The following is a 21,702-nucleotide window of genomic DNA, read 5'->3' as shown; positions in this document are numbered from 1 at the left end:
TGGAGACTATGAAGCGCTTCATAGGGTAGACACAGAGGCTGTTTCCGCTGGAATATAAAGCACAGTAGCAACATGGATACAAAATTGGCTGAGTAATAGGAAACAGAAAGTAATGGTCAATGGATATTTTTCAGGCTGCAGGAAGGTTTGTAGTGGAGTTCCCCAGGGATCAGTATTGGGACCTTTGCTTTTCCTGATATATATTAACGATCCAGATCTTGGTGTGCAGGGAACAATTTCAATGTTTGCGGATGACACAAAAATTGGAAGCATTGTAAACTGTGAAGAGAACAGTGTAAAACGTCAAAAGGACAGACAGGTTGCTGGAGTGGGCAGATGTGGTCAAGGAATCTAAAACACAAGGGACACAGTCTCAGCATAAGGGAAGAATAATTTCAGACTGAGATGAGGAGAAATTAATTCACTCAAAGGGTTGTGAATCCTTGGAATACTCTCCCCAGAGGGTTATGGATGAAACATAGGACCTAGGCACAGGAGTGGGGTTGGAGGAGCTGATCAAAAGCAGCTCTGCCAATCCCAGTAGCAGAAAATGAAAATTACAAACTACGATAAACGCAAACGTCAGGTGGAAAAGAAGCAAAAGTTGCAAAAACCCATGCTGATACAATCTGGCAGTCAAAAGGGGTGCACCTCACCAGTTATGCTGGAGAAAGGGTTGCAATAATAATAATTGCTTATTGTCACAAGTAGGTTTCAATGAAGTTACTGTGAAAAGCCCCTAGTCGCCACATTCCAGCAGCTGTTTGGAGAGGCCGGTACGGGAATTGAACCCGCGCTGCTGGCCTTGTTCTACATTACAAGCCAGCTGTTTAGCCCACTGTGCTAAACCAGTTGAATCCCAGCAAAGATATTCTGATCTTTGAGGGATTTTGTTGCAGAGGTTCATGCCATAAATGAATGAACTGCCTGGTAAATATGTGTGGTCTATATTTGATGCACCTGCTGTTTAATGTATAACTTATACATAGTTCATATTGACCACCATTTTTACCTGTTAAATTGTGTTGATTTTGGTTTGATTGTTAGCTTAAACATTACAAAAACGTTAAATCTTGCCCACTGGTTTCATTGTTGGGGTTGTTCAGTAAATTTGGTCCTTTTGGTTTGTTAGTCCCCACAAGGAATCATCAGAGTCTACATGTAGCTGACAAGACTGGCATTTATTGCCCATCCCTAGTTATTATCATAGATTATCATAGAATTTACAGTGCAGAAGGAGGCCATTCGGCCCGAGTCTGCACCGGCTCTTGGAAAGAGCACCCTACCCAAGGTCCACACCTCCACCCTATCCCCATAACCCAGTAACCCCACCCTACACTAAGGGCAATTTTGGACACTATGGGCAATTTAGCATGGCCAATCCACCTAACCAGCACATCTTTGGACTGTGGGAGGAAACCGGAGCACCCGGAGGAAACCCACGCACACACGGGGAGGATGTGCAGACTCCGCACAGACAGTGACCCAAGCCGGAATCGAACCTGGGACCCTGGAGCTGTGAAGCATTTGTGCTATCCACAATGCTACCGTGCTGCCTTATTCTGGGACAGTTACTTATAAGCCTTCTTCTCGAATTACTTGAAAAACTTTGATACAACTCGACTCACAAAGTTCCTTCAGATGTCCAGAATCAATCATGTTGTTTTGGGTTGAATCCAATTATAGGCCTGACTTGTTGAGGGATCTCGGTTTTCTTTCTCTCATGAGAGAACTGGGCCGGGATTCACCCCTACCCGGCAGGGCGGGGAGTCCCGGCTGGATGGAGTGGCGTGAACCACTCCGGCATCGGGCCACCCCAAAGGTGCGAATTTCTCCACACCTTTAGGAGCCAAGCCCTCACCGTGAGGGGCTAGGCCCACGCCGGAGTGGTTTCCACTCTGCCGGCTGCCGTGGAAGGCCTTTGGCGCCACGCCAGCCAGGGCCGAAAGGACTTCGCTGGCCGGCGGAAGTCCGCGCATGAACGTGAGCGTCAGCGGCTGCTGATGTCATCCTCACACATACGGTGTCTCTTACGCGTCAGCTATGGTGAAGGCTGTGGCTGAGGCGGAGGGAAAAGAGTGCCCCCACGGCACAGGCCCGCCCGCAGATCGGTGGGCCCCAACTGCGGGCCAGGCCACCGTGGGGGCACCCCCTGGGGCCAAATCGGCCCGCGCCCCCCCCCCCCCCCCCCAGGACCCTGGAGCCCGCCCGTGCCGCCTAGTCCCGCCGGTAAGACAGGTGGTTTGATTCTCGCCGGCGGGACAGGCATTCCAGCAGCGGGACTTCGGCCCATCGCGGGCCGGAGAATCGCCGGGTGGGGGGGGGCCCCGCCGACCGGCACGGCGCAATTCCCGCCCCCGCCGAATATCCAGTGCCGGAGAATTCGGCAACCGGCGGGGGATTGGAGAATCCCGCCCCTTGTTTTGTGATCACTTTCACTGAGTGCCAGATTTTGTCAATAATCAAATTCTCAAGTTGCCATGCTGGGATTTGAACTCACATTCTCGAAATTATGGGTCCAAACTTTCGATCACTAATCAATTCACATAACCATGATGCAACCTTGTTGAATGCTGTAGCACTGTCCCAGTAGCCTGCCTCCCCCAGGATTTCACTCGAATTACTACACCCCTTACATCAGCTTCAACAGGGAGAACATTGACAAGGAATTTAACTGCAGAGGGTCTCTTGTCTTCATCCAACACAACTTGCATTTATATAACGCCTTTAGCACCAGCAAGTTACGCTTTAACAGAGCAACATGTTCAAAGAAGTTTTGCAAAAGTGTAATCAGGTAAATATTCACAGCAAGCCAAAAAAAGGAGTAATGAGAAGCGGTGACCAAAAGGGTGGTCAAAGAGGTGGGTTTTAGAGGAGAGAAGGTTGGAGCGAAATAGAATGGTGGAAAGGTTGAAGGAAGGAATTACAGCGCTAAGGGCCTGCCTCGCAGTCCAAGGGTAGGGGGTGATCAGGGATCCAAGTGTGCTAGTCAAGGCCTAGGGCAACCTGAAAATTGGGGCAGCCAATACGATTGCCAGGTTACCCGGCAAGTGGTGGTGTGGGATTCCTCATATCTTCGCTGTAGTAAACACACTGGGCCTCAACTGTCACGCTCCTGGTAACGTCGCTCCTCTGGCAGGGCTCTCTTATAAACTGCTCTGCTCCTACGTCCCTCTTAGTCATTCTACCCTCTGCTGGAGTCAAAAGGTTGCTGCTTCACATCCCACGCCAGAGGTTCCAGCATGAATGCGAGGCTGACACTTCAACACAGGACTGAAGACGTGCTGCACCGCCGAATGTACCAGTTCCCCTCTCAAAAACTCCCGTGGATCGAAGAGAGCAGGGAAGCTCTTCCCCATGTCCTGACAATATTTACACCCCAGCCAAAATCAACAAAACAGATCATCTCGCCAGGGTAGAGGGGTCAATTACTAGGGGGCATAGGTTTAAGGTGTGAGGGGCAAGGTTTAGAGCAGATGTACGAGGCAAGTCTTTTACACAGAGGGTAGTGGGTGCCTGGAACTCACTGCCAGAGGAGGTGGTGGAAGCAGGGACGATAGTGACGTTTAAGGGACATCTTGACAAATACATGAATAGGATGAGAATAGAGGGATACGGACCCCGGATGTGTAGAAGATTTTAGTTTAGACGGGCAGCATGGTCGGTGCAGGCTTGGAGGGCCGAAGGGCCTTTGATTGCACTGATGCTTACGGGGTCTTGCTTTGCTCCAATTGCTGGCTATGTTCCATATCTTACAACTGCAAGTTCGTTATTTTTCAAAATCCTCCTACTTTTCTCCTCATTCTCGGTAGCACCAAGGCTGCGATGTTTGTTCCAGAGCAATTACAGACTAGCGTCCAACACAGGTTGAGAGACTGGATTATTTTTCTTTCATGGGATGTGGGTATCATTGGCAAAGCCCGCATTATGAACGCACCTTCCTTGACCATCAAGTCCTGGGGTGGGACTCAAACCCAGAGCTTCTGGTTCAGAGGCAAGGACGTTACCCACTGCGTCACAAGACCTCCTATAGATTGAATGGCACAATTATAAAAGCATACATGAATCATAGAATTGACAGTGCAGAAGGAGGCCATTCGGCACATCAAGTCTGCACCAGCCCTTGGAAAGACCACCCCACGCCTCCACCCTATCCCTGTAACCCAGTAACCCCACCTAACCTTTTTGAACACTTAAGGGCAATTTAGCCTGGCCAATCCACCTAACCCGCATATCTTTGGACTGTGGGAGGAAACCGGAGCACCCGGAGGAAACTCACGCAGACACGGGGAAAACGTGCAGACTCTGCACAGACAGTGACCCAAGCCGAGAATCGAACCTGGGACCCTGGCGCTGTGAAGCAACGATGCTGACCACTGTGCTACCGTGCTGCCCTGACATGAACAGAATGACCAGAATGTTTTTGAAGGTGACAGGACAAAATATGGGAGCAGTTACCAAAGCATATGGCTTCGTACATAGAGATGTTGGGCCCGAATGGAAGCATGACACAGCCAGTAGAGAGGCCTCCTGCGGGCTTCCTATCAGCTAGTACGCCTTGCGGGATCTAACCAGATCCCGCGAATCGTCGCGATCAGAATCCTGCCCATAAGGCGTGATTACCTAGGTTCTACCGGACGCCGATCAGTGCTGGTCCACACAAACGTGGACCAGGTGGGACAGCACCCAGGGGGGGTCTCCCAGGCAATCGGAGGCCCTTGGGTGATCAGTGATAGGGAAGGGTGACCCCCTGGCCAAGGGTCAGGGCCTGAGAGGGACCGTGCCCATGAAAGTAGGGTGGAGGTCCTGAAGGGTTAGGTCTGCAGGACGGGTATGAACGGACCTCTGGAAGGTTGAAGGGTGGGGCTCTTGGAAGGGGGTGTGGGAAGGCCTGAATATGGGGGGCCCTCAGTGACCCCGTAGCGGGGTGGGGTAGTGGGATATTACCCATGTGTGTGTGGGGGGATGACAATACCTTTCAAAATGGTGGCCCGCTATCTGAGGAGCCAGTCTGGCCAGCAGGTTCAAGTCCCCAGTGATGAAAATAATTCTAAAAGTGGGCTAACCCAGTGAGAAACTCCCAGGGCCCAGAAAAATGATAAAGTGTGGCTAGATAACGGTGAGGAACTGACCAACAAAGCCGGGGAGAAGCTCCCAGCCAAACCTGCCACAAATGACACAGAGGGCAGGCTTTACCAGCTGTTCATGCCGGTGGGAAATTCCATTTCCTCACCGGTGCACGCGTTTCCTGGCAACAAGGGATGCAGTCAACAGGAAAGCCCTCCTTCTCTCTCTTGCTCAGTTCTCCCTCCCTCGCTCTTAGCCCTCACTCCCTCACTCACAGCCCACAGAGGGCTGTGAGCGAGGGAGGGAGGGAGGGCTTGTGGTGTTGGGTGCTCTGGTGCACAGATGAGCCAACACAGTTGTATGTGGTACAACTCTATTTTATTATAACTCTTATAATACAGTTCGTTCTGGATACTCTGCACGTGCTGTCTCCCTAAGTGTGTTTGGCAACAGATGTGTCCTGGTTCTCCTCTGCAGCTAATACTGACCACCGGGGGTCGTGTCTGTGCTTTTATATCTTTCTGTCATTGGTTGTGGTGTTGTGTGTTCTGATTTGTCTGTTGGTGTGTCTATCATGATGTGTGTGTTTGAATATCATGACATCCCCCCTTTTTACAAAGATATGTGCCTACGTGGTTATAAATATAATTGTGTCGTGAGTGCATCGAAGAGTGTGTGTGTGTGTTATGTACAGCGTGTGTATATGACGTAACTATTTACATGGGGCGATGTCGGGTGCGTCACACTAACAAGGTTGTACCATAACAAAACTTGGATGCGAGAGAAAAAAAAAACTTGAACATTGGTCTGGTCAGACGATATCTGGAACAATAAACAACAACAGGTTATAATACAGAAGTGTTTGACTTTTTGAACGTATGAACAGCGTTATAAGTCCAGTCTAATGGGTGACCGCCTCAAGAATGGGCTGGTCCTCAAGCCGGTTCAGCTGTGGAGATTTGGGGTCACACTGGTTCACCTTGGACTGTTGGAGGTGATGCTGTTGCCGAAGTCTCTACTTTACCATTTGTTGTACTTCGTGCAGTGCTTGTTTTTTTCATTCGTGCAAATATAACATTCAACATCTTTGTTAGTGGTGCCTTGGCTGTGGTTTGGTTCTGGTGGCGATGGAAGGGGCATGATCCGTGGCATCTCCACGAAGTCATCCTTGGGAACCAGTGGAGGATCCGGCGTGTGCGTACGGTTCAGTTGCGAGCGTGGAAGGCGGCGCAAAGCTCGCTGATTGCGCCTACGCACCAATCCATCCGCCCTGCATGCCAGGAACAAGGTGGAGTCTTTTTCTTTTTATGTTTGTGGTGGACGGCATCTTGTAGCCGATGGGTCGTCGCCATCAAAGTAGCACCATCACTAATATCATGCAAGGCGATGACTGTGCCAGATGTGGAAGTTGGCCGAGACCGTGTACGCTGGTTCCGGCCACCTGCTGTGCCGGAAGGGCGACTCCGCAGAGAAACGTCGAAGCATGTCGCCTTGGAGAGAGAATTGTTGCTCGCATCAACGTCTGGCGATGGCGCGAATTGGTGTGTCCATCTTGGACCGCCGGTGCTGGTTGCCACTGCCGACCCAGTGGGACTGCCACGCGATCCATTCCCTGTCGCCGTGGCATCCGCCGTCACCCTGAGCGTGCCATCACCGAGGCCGCGACACCGCCCGTCCGGAGCAAGGTCTGGCGTGCGCGAATCAGAGTCGGCGCTTGGCTGCTCCCCATCTGGAGTCCGGTCTGCCTTCCGTCGATGGCCCCCGTCCGGAGTCCCAACAGGTTCACTGGAGGCAGCCGAGATTCCCTGAAGCTGCACTTCTGGAGTCGGAACATGCAGGAATGCACCAACCAGTGGAGAGGGTCGAGCCATCGAGGGTGGAAGCGGTGCGCCGCCACCGCAGTCGTCAGTGGTCCCACCGTGATCGTCGAGTGCCTCGGTACGCACTAGGCGAGGTCCGTCACCTTGCACCTTTTGCATGGGAAGTGGGATGCTGTCGTCACTCGTCTCACATCCCGTGGATAGATCCTCATTAGCAGCTTGCTGTTCACTAGGGTTGGGTAAATTGTCAGAGTTTTCATCTGGTGGTGCACACCATGTCGGTGGACTGTCATTGTCTTGCCGTTGTCCTTCATTTGGGCTTTTCTTCTTTGGAATTTTAAATCTTCCCCCAGACATTGCAGAACCTTGTTCATTACCCCCAAATTCTCCCATAGGTATGGTCTCGAATATAGGATCCAATGTTTCTATCGACATTGTACTATTTTCCAAAGAACATTCCGTTTCACTTTTCTTCTCAGGTGCCTCATATGTATCTTTGTCTAATGTACATGCCTTCATGGTCTCTGGGTCTGATTTTGCTGGGACTGGCATGGTCACAGTCTCTCTTTTACTGTTCTCAATTGCCCACATTATACTCCCCATACATAACTGCTTAATCACTGGGGTTAGTGTGGTACAATGGATAATCGGGTCGACCTTATCTGCATCTTCACCATTAGTGGAAAGCACACTTGGTTCACTTGAAACTGCTGTGGGTTTTAAATTCGTTATCTGGCTACTCGATGTCGGTGTCCTCAGGATTCTTGCTCCAATGTTCTGCTCAATAATCAGTGGAGCGTGTATAGGTTCAATGCAATTAATGTTCCCCTCAAGGTTTGAAGAGTCATTACTGACTAACTGCTGGTCTCCGAAGTTGGGATTTTGCGGTGTTGTGTTGAAGGGAGACATTTGTCCCTGCTGTAGATATGATTCAGGTTGTGTTATTTCCATTACCTGAGGATCAATGTCTTGTCCATTTTTTCGATCCGTACTAAAACACTGGCAATTCTCAGTCTGCTCCTTGCAAGTTAAACATTCAATTAATTTCGTTAGCAAATCCTCAGCATCCTTCTGTGGCCGTGCAGCATTATTAATCTCTGTTCGGCTATAATGATCCTGAAGGTCAGCGCATAAACCTTTTTTCTTCGGGCTTGGACGAGGCGATTCCTTTGGCTTGTCTTCAGTTGGGCTTGAACAGTCTTCAGCGCTGTGCCCTTCATTGTAGCATGAGAGACCGTCATGTTCATGCTGCTGTGTAGTGGAGCATGGTAGGCTGTTATAGCCTTCTTGCTGTTCACGTGAGCATGGCAGACTTGCATCGTCTGCCGTTGGTTGGTCAGGAGAGGTTGCTAGACCCTCATGGTCTTGTTCCTGCAAGGACTGCGCTCTGGAGTCTTGCGTTCCTTCCATCGTGGAGTCCGTCCACGAGCTCTCTGTGGAGGCTTGTGACACTGGAGTCACTTCTTGTTCGTGCAAGGACTGCGCTCTGGAGTCTTGCATTTCTGCAATTGTGGAGTCTGTCCACGAGCTTGCTGTGGAAGCTTGTGACACTGGAGTCACTTCTGGTTCATGCGAGGACTGCACTCTGGAGTCTTGCATGTCTTCTTTCATAGAGTCGGGAATGTTGAGCGGGACGTGGACCACGCTCTGTGTGGCAGCAGGGCACTCTCCGTGTGCTTGCACCGCTCCCTGTCTGTTAATGTCAGGCTGCAGCATCATCCGGTACTGATAAGTTGGAACGTCATATCTGCTGGATTGAAGATCCTCAAATCCGAAAAATGAATCCGCATCTGCGTCGGATTCAATGTGGGGGCCGCCAATGTGCAACACGAAAGGTTCGTCCGAGTCATAGTCATATAGGACCACGGAGCTATCATTGGGCTCGCGAGGTCCGGAAACACTGTAAAGATCGTCATCGAAGTATTCAAGGTCGGAATCATCGGCTTGTGCGTAGGTAACTGCTTGTCGGAGGGTTCTTCGGAGGTCAAATTCATCTCCTGGGTCAATTTGCGGCACTGTGCTGTCATTCCAGGTGAGGGAAGGTTGTTTTACAGCTTTAACAGATTTTTGTTTTTTTGATTTGGGACGTTTCCCTTTTAAATTGGATTTGGGACGTTTCCCTTTTAAATTGGTGCAGTCTGGGGCCTCTGACATCCTGACGCTCGGTATGTAGCACGTAGGAAGCGACTGCGCATGCTCAGATCGCTGTTCCTTTACCGATGGCCGTTTTCTGGACTGCGCATGCGCAGCATCTCGCGCATGCGCAAACGAAACTTCCGGTTCTGCGCACTGCTCACGCAACTGTGCTAGCGTGATACCTTTAGCAAGATGGCCGCCGACCTCGACCCAGCCTTCTCTCAGGCCCGGGATTTCGGCCTCTGGGAATTCGGGCTCCGGGATCCCAGCCACGAGGTGAGTACTGCAGCTTTTCTTACCTTTATGTGCCGATTGGATTGCGTTTTCTTCACAGTACTTGGAGAATTTGCCCAGGACTGCCTGGTAATCGTACCTTTGCTGCCTCCTGAAGAACCTGAACCTTCTGAATATTTCTCTTGCCCTTGCACCGGCGATGGTGAGGAGAAATTCAATTTTTTCCCTATCATCCAGGTCTTGGAGTTCAGCTGCCACCAGGAACAATTCGAACATTTGCCGGAATCGCCGCCAGTTTTCGCGGAGGTCGCCGTGGCACTGGAGCGGCTGCGGAACCGGGAGCTCGTACATCATGCCTGGGCACTGCTGGTTGTCTGTGTACACGGAGGTATGCCGGCAGGTATCGATCCACTCCTGTACAATGTGGTGTTGGGTGCTCTGGTGCACAGATGAGCCAACACAGTTGTATGTGGTACAACTCTATTTTATTATAACTCTTATAATACAGTTCGTTCTGGATACTCTGCACGTGCTGTCTCCCTAAGTGTGTTTGGCAACAGATGTGTCCTGGTTCTCCTCTGCAGCTAATACTGACCACCGGGGGTCGTGTCTGTGCTTTTATATCTTTCTGTCATTGGTTGTGGTGTTGTGTGTTCTGATTTGTCTGTTGGTGTGTCTATCATGATGTGTGTGTTTGAATATCATGACAGGGCTGAGAGCGAGAGTGGAACAGTGGGACCAGTAGATCCAGCTGGTGGACCACCGTAAAACACACTGCAGGTAAATCCAGTCCTTAGACACCTTTTCGTTAGATCGTGCCCATTGAGCGTAGGATAAAGTGTAGGGAGGGGAGAACGGCGAGGAGGAGGGAGCGCACAGAGGGAACAGTGTGCCGAGGAGACAATGCAGGCTGTGGAGAAAGCAGGAAGGAAATAAGTGTAGAGAGGTGAGATTGTGAGGAGCAGACAGTGTGGTATGCGGAGAATACCAGAGGGAAATTGGAAGAGCGACATGATGAGAGAGAGATAGAGAGGGTGGGAGAGCTGAGAGAGAGAGAAGGGAGGGAGGACTGGGAATGAGAGAGGGAGGGAAGTCTCAGAGCAGGAAAGGGATGGAGCACTGAGAGCGAGGGAGGGATTGCTGAAAGCGAGGGAGGGAGGACTGAGAGCGAGGGAATAAGGACTGAGTGCGAGAGAGGGATGGAGCACTGAGAGCGAGGGAGGGATTGCTGAAAGCGGAGGGGGGGGGGAGGACTGAGAGCTAGGGAAGGAGGACTGAGTGCGAGAGAGGGATGGAGCACTGAGAGCGAGGGGGGATTGCTGAAAGCGGGGGGAGGGAGGACTGAGAGCGAGGGAAGGAGGACTGAGTACGAAAGAAGGATGGAGGACTGAGAGCGAGGGAGGGATTGCTGAAAGCGAGGGAGGGTGGACTGAGAGCGAGGGAAGAAGGACTGAGTGCGAGAGAGGGATGGAGTACTGAGAGCGAGGGAGGGATTGCTGAAAGCGAGGGAGGGAGGACTGAGAGCGAGGGAAGAAGGACTGAGTGCGAGAGAGGGATGGAGCACTGAGAGCGAGGGAGGGATTGCTGAAAGTGAGGGAGGGAGGACTGAGAGCGAGGGAAGGAGGACTGAGTGCGAGAGAGGGATGGAGCACTGAGAGCGAGGGAGGGATTGCTGAAAGCGAGGGAGGGAGGACTGAGAGCGAGGGAAGGAGGACTGAGTGCGAGAGAGGGATGGAGCACTGAAAGTGAGGGAGGGATTGCTGAAAGCGAGGGAGGGAGGACTGAGAGCAAGGGAAGGAGGACTGAGTGCGAGAGAGGGATGGAGCACTGAGAGCGAGGGAGGGATTGCTGAAAGCGAGGGAGGGAGGACTGAGAGCAAGGGAAGGAGGACTGAGTGCGAGAGAGGGATGGAGCACTGAGAGCGAGGGAGGGATTGCTGAAAGTGAGGGAGGGAGGACTGAGAGCGAGGGAATAAGGACTGAGTGCGAGAGGGATGGAGGACTGAGAGCGAGGGAGGGATTGCTGAAAGTGGGGGGGAGAGAACTGAGAGCGAGGGAAGGAGGACTGAGTGCGAGAAAAGGATGGAGGACTGAGAGCAAGGGAGGGACTGCTGAAACTGCAAGCAAGGAAGGGAAGGAGGGCTGAGCGAGGGACAGGGGGAGGACTGTGAGCAAGGAAGGGAAAGAGGGCTGAGAGTGCGAGAGGGGAGAGAGAGAGGAGGCTAAGCAAGAGAGAGGGAGGGTAGGAGGACTGAGAGACAGGGAGGGTTGAAAGAGAGAAAGAGCTAAGTGAGAGAGGGGGAGTGTGAGGGCTGAGAGACAGAGAGGGGGGAGAGTTGAGAGAGAGAGATAAGCGAGAGAGGGAGAGGGTGGGAGGGTTGAGAGACAGAGAGAAGGGACGGGTTGAGAGAGAGAGATAGAGGGGGGAGGGTTGAGACAGAGAGAGAGAGGGTTGAGAGAGAGCGGGGTGGGTGAGAGAGAGGGAGGAGGACGGAAGAGAGTGTGGGAGATGGGAGAGGAGAGGATGGAAGACTGGGAGGGGGGATCCTGTGAGGAGTTTGAGAGAGTGGGGGGGATGGGAGAGGAGAGGGTGGAGACTGGGAGGGGCTTGGGGGGGGGGAGATCCTGTGAGGAGTTTGAGAGATGGGGGGTTGGGAGAGGAGAGGGTGGAGACTGGGAGGGGGTTGGGGAGTGGGAGGGGGGAGAGCCTGTTAGGAGTTTGAGAGAGTGGGGGGGTTGGGAGAGAAGAGGGTGGAAGACAGGGAGGGGGTTTGGGGGGGGGGGGGAGATCCTGTGAGGAGTTTGAGAGATTGGGGGGATGGGAGAGAAGAGGGTGGAAAACTGGGAGGGGGTTGGGGAGGGGGAGATCCTGTGAGGAGTTTAAGAGATGGGGGGGTTGGGAGAGAAGAGGGTGGAGACTGGGAGGGGGGAGATCCTGTGAGGAGTTTGAGAGATGGGGGGGGGGATGGGAGAGGAGAGGGTGGAGACTGGGATGGGGTTGGGGGTGGGGGGGAGAAAGAGATCCTGTGAGGAGTTTGAGAGATGGGGGGGATGGGAGAGGAGAGGGTGGAGACTGGGAGGGGGTTGGGGGGGGAGAGATCCTGTGAGGAGTTTGAGAGAGTGGGGGGGGGGGGGGGGGGGGGCGGTGAGATAGAGAGGAAGAGAGAGAAAAATTAAGAAAGGGAGAGTAGAGAGAATGGGAGAGGAAGTGGGAGGGGGCAGAGAGGGATGGGGAAAGGAAAGGAGATAGTGAGTTGTGGGAATAGTAAGAGGAGAAGGGAAGGAGAGGGAAAAGCTCAAAAAACACATCCACAAGCAGAGCTCATGAACAGAATCTGGTAGTGGGCTCTATAAATCCTCATCGTAATGTAAATCTCTGTGGAATGAGTTTGTTTTCATGAGCTGGCACAGCTGTTGACTACAGTCAATAGATTTTCCAGACTGTTCAGTAGAACCAAACAGCCCAATCCAGGCCTGTGAACCCGGGTCTCTTTCTTTCCAGTGCTGTGCTCGCTCCGGAATTTTTCCCTACCTCGACATTCCCAGTCTCTCCAATAATCCTATCTGCTGTGCAAGAAATCCTTACGCTACGTATTTTACACCCCTGCACCTGCCTCCCCCGCCCCCGGTATCTTCACATAGGTTTACATAGAGCTAGCAGAAAAGAAACAGGCCATTCAGCCCAGCCTGTCCCTGCCATTATTTATGCAACACTCCAGCCTCCAATCATCCCTCCTCGCACATCATCAAAACTCTCTATTCCCTTCTCCCTCATACGTTAAATCCAGCTCACATATCTTCCAAGGCTCCACGAAATTCCTGGGCTGCACCATCCCTCAATACCATTAATTCCTGGTTCCTGCCATTCCATTCCTACCTGTCTTACTTCTTCTGATGATAGGTAGGTCTAACCCACAGCACCCCAACCTCCACCATGGGTAGATCAAAGAGGACGGACGCAAGTCCACCCCGCCGGAATAGGAATCGAACCCGGTGTTGCTGGCAATAATCTGACCCACACCGGCCTTCCAGCCAACTGAGCCAACTCCTTTCCACCCCCTCCCCTCCCCAGAGCCCAAGGAGATGGCAACATAGACTTGCAAATGCATGTTGCAGCCCTGGAGCTATGGATAGTGATATTAGAGGCTCCAAATTTCTTTTCAGCTTCATGGCTGAACAGGAATCCCTCCCACTCTTGCTGCCTGCCATCAGTGAGTGGTGGATGGATTTGCAAATTGATGCATAACCTGTTTGGCTGCGTTATAATTGCACTTTCTTTGGACATCAAGGGCGAGATTCTCCGACCCCCCGCCGGGTCGGAGAATCGCCGGGGGCTGGCGTGAATCCCGCCCCCGCCGGTTGCCGAATTCTCCGGCACCAGATATTCGGCGGGGGCGGGAATCGCGCCCCGCCGGTTGTCGGGCCCCCCCTCCCTGCGATTCTCCGGCCCGTTCGGGCCGAAGTCCCGCTGCTAAAATGCCTATCCCACCGGCGTAGATTAAACCACCTACCTTACCGGCGGGACAAGGCGGCGCGGGCGGGCTCTGGGGTCCTGGGGGGGGCGCGGGGCGATCTGGCCCCGGGGGGTGCCCCCCCGGTGGCCTGGCCCGCGATTGGGGCCGACCGATCCGCGGGCGGGCCTGTGCCGTGGGGGCACTCTTTTCCTTCCGCCTTTGCCACGATCTCCACCATGGCGGAGGCGGAAGAGACTCCCTCCACTGCACATGCGCGGGAATGCCGTCAGCGGCCGCTAACGCTCCCGCGTATGCGCCGCCCGGAGATGTCATTTCCGTGCCAGCTGGCAGGGCACCAAAGGCCTTTTCCGCCAGCGGGCGGGGCGGAAATTAGTCCGGCGCGGGCCTAGCCCCATAAGGTTGGGGCTCGGCCCCCAAGATGCGGAGCATTCTGCACCTTTGGGGCGGCGCTATGCCTGACTGATTTGCGCCGTTTTGGGCGCCAGTCGGCGGACATCGCGCCGATACCGGAGAATTTCGCCCCAAGTCCTGAAAGAAAACTTGAACAAGCTACTGGGTGGCACGGTAGCACAGTGGTTAGCACTGTTGCTTCACAGCACCAGGGTCCCAGGTTTGATTCTCAGCTTGGGACACTGTGTGATGTCTGCACGTTCTCCCTGTGTCTGCGTGGGTTTCCTCCGGGTGCTCCGGTTTCCTCCTACAAGTGCCGAAAGACGTGCTGTTCGGTAATCTGGACATTCTGAATTCTCCCTCTGTGTACCCGAACAGGTGCCGGAGTGTGGCGACGTGGGGCTTTTCACAGTAACCTCATTGCAGTGTTAATGTAAGCCTACTTGTGACAATAAAGATTATTATTATTTATTTAAAAAGTTGTGCTGTTAGGTAATTTGGACATTCTGAATTCTCCCTCCGTGTACACAAACAGGCGCCAGAATGTGGCGACTGGAGACTTTTCACAGTAACTTCATTGCAGTTAATGTATGCCTACTTATGACCATAAAGATTATTATTATTATTACTGGCTCTGAGGCAGGGACGCTACCCGCTGCATAACAAGACCTGCTTATACTATTGTGGTAGGCTATATTAGGGGTATCGCGGTACCTAGGTGGGATGTACCTTATGAGTGGTGGAACCTGCCTGCTGGTTCCGCCCAGCAGGCGGAGCATCAGAGTCTGTGTTTCACCCACAGCAGTCATTCTGTACCGGAGCTGCTGGGGTAACTACTTGTTCATTAAAGCCTTCAATTGGACTACAATCTCGCTTCTGTAGTGATTGATCGTGCATCAACTATATCGCAATTCTTGCACTGTGGCGAGGTCAGAATCCTGTAACTCACTCCCTAACAGCACTGTGGGTGTACCTACTTCACATGGACTGCAGCAGTTCAAGAAGGCAGCTCACCACCAACTTCTCAAGGACCATTAGTGATGAGCAATAAATTCTGGCCTAGCCAGCGACATCCACATCCCATGAACGAATTTAGAAACAAAATAACCACAGATGAATTTAAAGGAAAACTATAACTTAAATAGAACAAAAGGTTATTTTCAGTGAATATTTCACTAATTTTCATCATATTCGCTGGCCTTTCTACCGAGGGTAGTAATAAAACAATACACTGGGTTTACCGTATCTATTTTATATTATAAATATCTTGTGTTTAATTAGGTTGAACATTTTGAATGTGAAAAAGATTAAGCTTCTTTTGGGGAATTCTACAGAACGCCAAGTCAGAATAAGAAGGAACACATTGTGATCTATGAAGAGATAAGAGGGGAATGTGAGATGGGAAACATTATATCAATGGACAGCTTCATTTATAAACTGGGGAAACCCAAGTGGTTTTGTTGGTAAATGTAAAGCATGACTATTTTGCAACCCAGAATATCCTCCTCTTGTGGGGAAGAGTGTAACTAGGAGGCCGTCAATATAAGACAGCCACCCAGAAATCCAACAGGGAATTCAGAAGAAACTTCACAACCCAAAGAGTGGTGAGAATGTGGAATTTTCTACCACAGGGAGAGGTTGAAATGATGCATTTAAGGGGGCGCTAGACAAGCTTATGAGGGAGAAGGGATTGGATTGGAAAACAGAATTGGACAAAGTCTGCATGAATTTAAAAAAGGGAGGACGTCATGGTGGCACAGTGGTTAGCACTGCTGCCTAAGGCACTGAGCACCCGGGTCACTGTCTGTGTGGATTTTGCACATTCTCCCTGTGTCTGCGTGGGTTTCACCTCCACAACCCAAAGATGAGCAGGTTAGATGGATTGGCCATGCTAAATTGCCAATTTAGTTGGGGAAAAAGAATTCATGAAATGGAAACCATACTTAACAAATCTACTGGAATTCTTCTCGGATGTAATTAGTAGAGTTGATCGGCGAGAGCCAGTGTATGGGGTTTATTTGGACTTTCAGAATGCATTCAACAAAGTCCCATATCAGAGATGAGTAAAATTAAAGCGCATGGAATCGGGGATAGTGTATCGAGATGGATAGAAAACTGGTTGGCAGAGAGGAAGAAAGAAGTAGGAACAAACAAGTCTTTTTCCAAGTGGCAGGCAGTAGCTAGTGGGACACCACAGTGGTTGGTGCTGGGCCACCAGCTATTCACAATGTATATTAATGATTTAGATGAGGGAAGTAAATGTAATATCTCCAAATTGGCAGATGACACAGAGCTGAGTGGGAGGGTGGATAAATGTAAGGTTATCCACTTTGGTTGCAAAAATAGGAAGGCAGATTATTATCTGAATGGCTATAAATTGAGAGGAGAATGTGCAACGAGACCTGGGTGACTTTTGACACCAGTCGCTGAAGGCAAGCATATAGTTACAGCAGGTGATAAAGAAGGGAAAATGATATGTTGGCCTCCATAGCGCGAGGATTTGAGTACAGGAGCAGGGATATCTTGCTGCAATTATACAGGGCCTTCACCTGGAATATTGTGTCCAATTTTGGTCTTGTCTGAGGAAAGATGTTCTTGCTCTGGAGTGAGTGCAGCGAAGGTTTACCAGGCTGATTCCTGGGATGGTGGGGCTGACATATGTTGAGAGAGTGAGTCGGTTAGGATTATATTTGCTGGAGTTTAGAAGAATGAGGTGGGATCTCATAGAAACATATAAAATTCTAACAGAACTAGACAGGGTAGATGCAGAAAGGATGTTCCCGATGGTGAGGGTGTCTAAAACAGGGGTCACAGTCTGAGGATACGGAGTAGACCATTTAGGACTGAGCTGAGAAGAAATTTCTTCATCCAGAGAGTGGTGAGCCTTTGGAATTCGCTACTACACAAAGCAGTTGAGGCCAAAACATTGAGGTAAAAGCAAATGACTGCAGATGCTGGAATCTGAAACAAAATGGAAAATGCTGGAAAATCTCAGCAGGTCTGGCAGCATCTGGAGGGAGAGAAAAGAGCTAACATTTTGAGTCCGAGGACTCTTTCTCAAAGCTAACAGACAGAGAAAGTGGGAAATATTTATACTGTGGAGTGAGAATGAAAGATGAGTCATAGCCACAGAAACCCAGGGAAACCGGGTGCTAATGGCCACAGAAACCAAGGGGAAAGAGTGCTAATGGCAGTCCACAGAGAGAACAAAAGATGTGAAAGGTCAAACAGCAGAGAAACTAACATCAGAGGATGAACTGTAGATGTGGGGGGAGGGGAAGGGGAAGCAAAGAGGAGAAAGGTTAAGGAAAGGTGGATAAGATTGGGGGGGGGGGTTAAATATATATTAATAAAGAAAGAAATGGTAAAAGACTGTTAAAATGAAATGGGATGAAGACAAATGGGTCAAGGTGGGGTAGAGCTGATCATCTGAAGCTGCTGAATTCGATGTTGAGACCGGAAGGCTGTTGCTTACCCGAAAGATGAGATGTTGTTCCTCCAGTTTGCGTTCAGCTTCACTGGAACATTGCAGCAGGCCAAGAACAGACATGTGGGCATGGGAGCAGGGTCTTTTGTTAAAATGGCAAGCAACGGGAAGGTCAGAGTCCTGAATGCGCACAGACCGAAGATGCTCAGCAAAGCGATCACCCAGTCTGCGTTTGGTCTCTCCGATATAGAAGAGACCACATTGGGAGCAGCGAATGCAGTAGGCCAAATTGGAAGAGATGCAAGTGAAACGCTGCTTAACCTGGAATGAGTGTTTTGGGCCTGCGATGTTAAGCATGGAAGAGGTAAACGGGCAGGTGTTACACCTTCTGCGATTGCATGGGAAGGTGCCATGGGTGGTGGGAGTGGTACAGGGTATGGTGGAGGAGTGGACTAGATTATCTCAGAGGGAACGGTCTCTGCGGAATGCTGACAGAGGGAGTGAAGGGAAGTTGTGTTTGATGGCGGCATCATGCTGGCAAAACATTGAGGGCTGGATTCTCCGATTTGGACACTATCTCCCCACGCCGATGTGGGAACGGGCCAGGAAAACTGGCACAAAATGGCCGCCGATTCCCCGTTTTGCTGGGGGCTATCAGGAAGGCAGTGTAGAGCACCCGGCTCTAGCTGCCGATACGGCCTGGAGAATTGCCGGGTCTCTGGCCATGCATGCACACGGTGGCGGCCGCGCCGTGCTTCATGGCGGATGCCGCCCGCGGACCCGGCCGGCCCACTAAATAGTCCCTCCCTTCGGCCTGCTTGCGCGCCCTGGATTGCCCCACCACACTGTCCCCAGCCCTGAATAATGTCTCCCTACCCGCGGATCAGCCCCCCCCCCCCCCGACTGCGGCGGCGATAGACTGAGTCCGCAGCCGACACGCTGAGTTCCAGATGGGTGAGGCCATGACAGACCCACACTGTCGGGAAGTCGGCCGGTCAGGGGCAGATCATCGGGGGGCATGCCTCAGGCAATGGATTATACTCAGCCATGATCATAATGAATGGCGGAGCAGACTCGAAGGACCGAATGGCCTCCTCCTGTTCCTGTTTTCTATGTTTCTATGTTACGATGATCGATTTGGATGAGAAAAGATGGGAGGAGGCTCGAGCGGAGCATTAACACTGGTATGGACTGGATGGGCCGAATGGCCTGATTTTGTGCCAAATAGCTTGTGTAATCTTATGTTTTGTTGAGAGGATGAGATGAAGTAGGATGGGATGACACTCACATGGAGCATAAAAACCAGTCCAGACCATTGGGGCCAAATGGTTTGGTTCTGTTCTGTAAATTCGTTAGACCTCTTGAGCAAAAATAAACAATCACCCTGCCTCCATATCTGTTTCTGTTTGCACAACATTCCTTCCATTCTTGCACGCCAAGCTTTCACTAGACTATAATTCACTTTTTACAAACTAGAAAAAAGATTTGATTACGAATTCAGTGGCATGATGTTTTTTTAAAAATGGATGGTTTATGCATCATTCCTTTACTTCATCCGAATGAGTCTTTCATATTCCTTCACAATATATATTTGGTCACGTAAATGCTGCTTGGATGCTGAGGCATGTTAATTGAGAGACCCACCACGCTGATAGTAATCCCAGGTGACCGCAGGCATTATGTTGTAGCATCTTGCCATCAGTGGCACGGAATACATTCCACACTTTAAAATGCTACCAATTCTCCTGGGTGGCTAACATATATACACACTGAGCCTGGCTACCTAGCTGGGTGCAATGGGGAATTTGAAATCCACAGAGCTTTGGGATTGATTCATTATTTGCACTGGAAGTTGTTCCATAAGCAGCATGCAAAATAAATCAATTTGATACTTAATGAAACCGTAAAATACTTACTGCAAGATTGAACTTCAGTTCCAACACCACATAAAAGCAGCTATGCTTCAAAGCAGCAACCACCAACTAAAGCTAGAAAGGTAAGCGGGCGGGGGAGGAGTGGGTTGACAGCATGTGAAAGAGCATGTGGATAGGCACAGCACTAAGCCCGCTCTTCACACTTTCTGGTTCTTGGTCTATCCATCGGAAGAAGTTGGAATGTCTCCCATCTGTGTTGGGCCGGCGGGGTTGGGGGGGTTGTTGTTTGTGGAGAGATGGGGAGGCCAGAGGGGAAAATCAGATGGGTGAGTCACACTAGGCAAGCCCTGGCCTTTCCTTGCTACAGGGGCTTTGGCAGTGATTGGGAGAGCCTGAGACCTGCCCAGCCTCTCGGCTGCATAAAGTGCTCACCCAGCCAGAAAAAGAGACGATACAATTACTCAAAACAAAATAAAAGTATAACAAGGGAGCTATATCACAATGTCTCAATTTGACTGCTCTCTGTGACTCCTGAGGTAACACAATATCGCATACCCAGTTTGACATGAAGCGTGAGAAAATTATGAGGTAAATGAAGCCTGCACCTACCTGTAATACCGGGACTGTAAGTAAGTAGAACACACAGCCTTTGACACGTGACTCGCCGAGCCGAAATCTATCACCTTAACTCTGTATGGCTGCCTGACCGGGTCCACTAGCATGATGTTCTCTGGCTTGAGGTCGGCGTGAATTAGGCCGAGGCTCTTGAGCTTCATCAGGGCCGTGGCTACCTGCTGCAGGATAGGCCGGATGTACTTGAGGGGCAGGGGACTGAACTTGTTCTGCTTCAGGAAGTCATACAAGTTCTGCTCCAGCATTTCGAAGACAAGGCAAGTGTGGTTCTTGTGTTGAAAACACTCGTAGGCCCGGACAAAATTGTAGTCATCCGCGCTCTCTGTGCTTAGCCGAGCGAGGATGCTCACCTCAATCTGGCCCTGTCGTGCATAGGAAGGGTGGTTCTTCAGAATCTTAATGGCCACAATCTCATTGGTCCCTCTTTTCCAGCACTTAACCACTTGGCCAAATGTCCCCCGGCCAAGGAACTCCAACACCTCGTACGTGTTGGTCATTGAGCACAGCACCTCGTGCTGCAGGAGCTGGTAGTCGCCCTCGCTGTTCGACCCACTGTTCTTGGAGGTGGCAGTGGAAGTGGCCGCCGTGGCAACTGTGGCGCCACTGGTGGCGTTCTGAAGCATTGGCGGATGCTCCTCGATGATCTGCACGCTGCTGGTATTCTCGAGTTCCTCACTCTTCCGCTTCAGGCCACATTTCTGGTAAGTGTCGAGGAGGCTCACAGTGCTGCGGCGGGTCAGATTCTGCAGGCCTCCCAAGGTCTGGGCAGATACGGCCACAACCCCCGATGTGCTGTTTGCTGTTGTGAAGACAATGTGCCCGGCACTGGCCGGAAAAATCACCGTCTGTTCGTAGGACAGAGTCGGATTGGTAACTTGAAGAGAGGCGGTGATTGTTGACTGTGTGATGGTCGGACTCTTGTTCTGGTTATAGACTTTACTGTGTGAACCATACCCGGTCATATCCCAGTTAGAACCTGGCTCCACTTTCAATTTCTTCACACTGCAGAAGGCACTTGACTGAATTGTGTGAGGGGAAAAGATTTGCACTTGCGAGGCCATACCTACAGAGACAAGAGGACAATGGTTGAAAGCTGTAACATCAGCCATGTACAGAAAGAGAAACTTACATTATTATGGCATCTTTCATCATCTCAGAATGTTATAAAACATTTCACAGTCCATGAAGATCATGGGGGATTGGTAGTAAGGCTTGGGTTGGCATAGAGGGCTTGGGGGCCCATAAGGATGGCTGAGTGGTGGACATGAGGTGACATTATTTAGCATGGATGGGGCATGGGGAAAAGGGGGTATAGGGATGGAGAGCTGCTTTATGCTTTATTGCTTTTGTTTTAAATCTCTAGACAGTGCCGATGCATCTTCCATCCAGATCACCACTTCACCCATTCCAGAGTATCCCACCACGACTCCTACTTTCATCCATTCTCCCGAACCGAAAATCTGACCTGCAGGAGCACGTACCCCCTAGATCGGTTTTGCAGAACCGGGCAGTGTCCCGACTTGGGAGCGAAAATTCTGATCCTCCTCATAACTTATGTTTGAATTATCAGCAAATTTGACGATTCATCCAAATCATTAAAAATTTTTTTTAGAGTACCCAATTGTTTTCTCCAATTAATGGGCAATT

The 21,702-nt window shown here is 50.9% G+C and overlaps 1 protein-coding gene across 4 annotated transcripts in view; it reads right to left on the bottom strand.

The window, feature by feature from the left end:
* Positions 1–21,702, bottom strand: part of hipk2 (homeodomain interacting protein kinase 2) — a 405,644-nt gene that overhangs the window by 317,553 nt on the left and 66,389 nt on the right. For all 4 annotated transcript variants that reach the window (XM_072484274.1, XM_072484276.1, XM_072484275.1 and 1 more), the window contains exon 2: positions 20,032–21,118. In XM_072484274.1, the coding sequence (XP_072340375.1) occupies positions 20,032–21,118 (1,087 nt within the window). The remainder of the gene's footprint in view (positions 1–20,031; positions 21,119–21,702) is intronic.

This window comes from Scyliorhinus torazame, chromosome 19, assembly GCF_047496885.1.
Source record: "Scyliorhinus torazame isolate Kashiwa2021f chromosome 19, sScyTor2.1, whole genome shotgun sequence".
Taxonomy (NCBI): Eukaryota; Metazoa; Chordata; class Chondrichthyes; order Carcharhiniformes; family Scyliorhinidae; genus Scyliorhinus; species Scyliorhinus torazame.
This window is presented reverse-complemented; position numbering and strand designations above follow the sequence as displayed.